Source organism: Austrofundulus limnaeus, unplaced genomic scaffold (assembly GCF_001266775.1).
Source record: "Austrofundulus limnaeus strain Quisiro unplaced genomic scaffold, Austrofundulus_limnaeus-1.0 Scaffold252, whole genome shotgun sequence".
In the NCBI taxonomy this organism is placed as follows: Eukaryota; Metazoa; Chordata; class Actinopteri; order Cyprinodontiformes; family Rivulidae; genus Austrofundulus; species Austrofundulus limnaeus.
Window position 1 is genome coordinate 247,614 of NW_013952654.1, and position 3,973 is coordinate 251,586.

The following is a 3,973-nucleotide window of genomic DNA, read 5'->3' on the forward strand; positions in this document are numbered from 1 at the left end:
TTTTCATATTGTACATAAATTTTGTTGTTTTTTTTAAAGAAATGAACTTAATAAATGAGAAAAAATGAAATGAAAAAAGCATCAACTGGTATAAAGTTTTTTTTCCTTGAATGAATGACTTAGTTTAGAAGAACAGGGAAAAATAAAAACACATGGAGATTTACGGTTATTGTAGTTTTTAAGGACAGAAAACAAACGTAAAAATCCACTATTTGAAGCTTTRAATCATTGGACAGTGAATTTCCCAGCCTTGTCCTTGCATGTTCTCCCACARACCAGCTCCTATCTCTCCCTCCCTGCTCCCGCCTGTGATTGGCTGCCGGGGGCCGGAGGCAGGGAGTGGGGGCGGAGGAGTTATAAAGCCTGGGCTCAGCTCAGCTCAGCTCAGCCCAAACCGTCTCTGCAGACTGAGCTGTGCTGAAAGGATCCCCCACCTGTTCCCCCGCTCCAACCTGCTGCTATGTGTAAAGGACTCGCATCGCTGCCGACCTGCTGCTTGGAAAGGTASAGCCTGCTGCACGAAAACACGCTGGGGTTTTTTTTTTTTTTTGGATTATTTCATGTAAAAAAAAAAGCCAACTTTGAATCTGTGTGAACATTTTAGCACATCTGAGCTGTTTTATTTTTCTCTCAGGGCCAAGGAGCTGAAAGCAAGGCTGGGAAGCATTTTGCAGAAGCCCAGTTGGACTCTATCCTGCTGCAAAATAGGGAAAGATAAGTAAGTATCACCTTAAAGCTGCTTTTTTCTGTTTTATTCCTGATATTTTTTTGACACAAATTCAGTTTTAGTCTAAACATGTTTTTATTCTCCTGTTTTCAGGCCAACCCTGGAGGAATGCCTCAGGTGGAAAGAATCCTTCGAAAAGCTCCTGTCCAGCAAACGTAAGTAAYCCTTGGATTTTCTCACACCGAGAAAAAAAACAAAAAAAAAACGTGTCAACTCAATTTTCCAGTGAGCTGCGGTTACACAAGCACGTCCGCCGGGCCATTGTGTGTAATTGCTAATCAAATTTCCTTTTTCCCTGCAGATGGACTGTGTGCCTTCACAGCCTTCCTGGTCTCCGAGTTTAGCGAGGAGAACATRGCGTTCTACTTCGCCTGCGAGGATTACAGGAAAACCAGGTGTTCCGCCAAACTTCCTGCCAAAGCCCAAAAGATCTACTACGAGTTCATCGGCAGCGAAGCTCCCAGAGAGGTAAGATCTCCGCCAAACGAGGTGCTGAGGACGAAAATCTGATTGTTTTTAGGGATGCACCAATATGAAATTTCCAGCCGATATCGATATCCGATATAATTATTGCTGTTATGGCCGATAACCGATATTTATTACACACACACAAATTATATTATACATATACACACAAACGCCCTTGGGTCTTTTTTTGATACTGTAAATGTTATGGACTAATTATCTATCCTTGAAGCTGTCCAGTATTCATATATCTCATGATTAATGTTAATCTGTGTTGGCCCAGACAACAGGACTCCGCAACGGACTGAACTCTCTTGTTTGATAAGAAACTCTTTGAGCTGAGAGCCCTGCGATTGGCTGGACAGTACATTTGTTGATCTGTGATTGGTTGTAAACTGTCACATGGTGTTAACATAATGTTATATTACTGGCTGTGTCCGCTGACGTGTCAGCCACAAGCCGACACAGTCTCCTGATTGAGTTCTGTGTGTTTGTCGCTCAGAATTAAATTACAGTATTATTGACCACCATACATGCAGACTTTCTGTGCATTATTCCAACGTGTTTCTGTATTCTTGGTAAATCATGCGACGACAGAAATTGGCGTTGTTGGCAGGTCTGGTCATAAATAAATGACCAGACCTCTGACATGGCTCCCTACTTCAGTTGTTCCTGGCTACGCAGCGTCAGTATCACTATTATGATCAAACAGATGTCGCTCAACAAACCGTCTCCCCTCCCAAATCAGAAACACAAAGATAAAAAGTGGGAAATCAGTATCGGACATTAACATCMGCCCAGTTTTACATATCGGACCGATACCGATTTTCTAAGATATTGCAATATCGGCCGATACCGATATCAATACCGATATATCGTGCATCCCTAATCTTTGTTAAAATAAAATATTAAGTTTGTGTGCTCTTTTTTCTAGATAAACATCGACCACGAAACCCGCGACATCACCAAAGCCAACATGCAGGAGCCGTCGCCGTCGTGCTTCGACCTGGCCCAGCACAGGATCTACATGCTGATGGCCAAAGACTGCTACCCTCGCTTCCTCCACTCCCCGGCCTACAAGGACCTGCTGTGCCAGGCCAAGCCCGGCGCCAGGACCTCCAAGCTGCCCCAGCAGCAGCAGCAGAAGAAGAAGGCATGAGATCCCGTCGTCGCGGGCCAAGACATTTGAGAACCCTGACCGAGGTGCGCTCGARGCTCGACGAGCCGACGCCGACTTGAGGCGCAAAGAGTGCCGGGAGTGGCGGGCGGTTCTGCTCTGCAGACGCTGCTTGCTCAAAGACAGGAGGCTGGAGAAGTGTGGTGAAGAGGACCGATGTGCCAAAAGAGACGTTTGTTAGAAAGTCAAACTAAAACGACTGAACGAGTCTTTAAAAGGAACAGGAGAAGAAAAAAAGCACTTTTATTTGCCATCAGGCAAACTTTTTTCTATTTGTGATGTGCAATGTTCTACTGCATTTCCACTGTTTGTGCTACTTTATACATTTGTATTTATTGATATTTATTTGCCTGTAACGTGTTTGTTGTATTTTTACTGAACAGATATAAAGTTGCGCAACTTCGTTTCTATCATATTTATATCAGTNTTTTTTTTACATGAAAGATTAAATTATTTGTAAATAAAAGCATGAAAAAACCAAAGAAGTGTTTTTTTTTTTTTTGCCACTTCAGTAGAAAACAAAACTGAATGTTAGTTTCTTAATTTCTGCATCATCAGTGGCTTTTTTTTTTTTTTCAATTTTGTTTTCAATGAACAGAGTCAAGAGTTTGAAGTTGTTTCTATGGAGGGAAAACACGAGTTGCTTAGCAGAGCTAAATATTTAGCTGCGATCCATAAAACACACTTCAGTTCTTAACTTCACCGCAGATATCTCGAGCATCTCTTGGTGACGCGGGCGAAGCATCGATTGAAACGGAAGCTCAGCAGAAGTTTTGCTGGGAGATGTGTAAATATCCACGGGCTCGTCCGTCCGGATGTAGAAAATGACAGGGGCGAACGTTATTTGCCGTCGTTTACGACGTGTCGTTCACCAGGGAAACCTTTCCACTCCGAGTCATAAAGAACTCAGACAAAAAGGCACTTTTCTGCTTCGGGCCATTCGTCCTGCACTGTGTAAATAAGAAGCTTTCAGGCAAACAGGAAGCACCAAAACATGAGGTGACAGCATGAACGTAATAGGGAGAGCGGTAAAACTTTATTATTGCCTCAGAAGCTGTTTGCACTAGCCATCACCAGCAGGTAATAAACGACAGCGAAAGCTTCGTGCTGACAAACGAGCCGAGAACACGAAAGCGAAGGCTGCAGTCAGCTAACATCAGCAGAGAGGATAAACTCTTCCCTCTGCTGCTTTATTCCCTGATCAGCTCCACTCGTTAGGAGGGCCAACGTTACGGTTTCACTGCTTTGGTTTTGAGCGTTTTCGTCGGCTGACAGAACAGAAAATGTGTCTGAATGTCAAGTTTGTGTATTCAGATGTCATCAGTGCAGAGTGGAGCCATTATTAGGTGGACAGCAGCTGGGCCACAGGCCTGATCCATATGCACAGCTCATAATACGGCCAGCTTCACTTAGTAACCCTTTGACATTTGTGTTTGGATCTGAGTACAGAAATGACCGACTAGATCAAAACTCAATCAACAGTCTTCGTATTAAATAAAACTTTATATTTATTAAACCCATGGTGGGAGTTTAAAGGGATCCATGATTAGTTGTAACATTAGACTTTTTTTAATAAACATTTCTTTTAATTGTAAAATAAAGAC

At 42.9% G+C, this 3,973-nt stretch overlaps 1 protein-coding gene across 1 annotated transcript; it reads left to right on the forward strand.

The window, feature by feature from the left end:
- Window positions 1–457: 457 nt before the first annotated feature.
- Window positions 458–2,851, forward strand: rgs16 (regulator of G protein signaling 16; the record flags this gene model as incomplete). The annotated part of the gene is given in 5 exon segments (XM_014020422.1): window positions 458–504; window positions 635–718; window positions 821–882; window positions 1,029–1,195; window positions 2,127–2,851. Coding segments are annotated over 5 exon segments (585 nt in total), but the record flags the coding sequence as incomplete, so codon positions are not given.
- Between the last annotated feature and the right edge of the window lie 1,122 nt (window positions 2,852–3,973).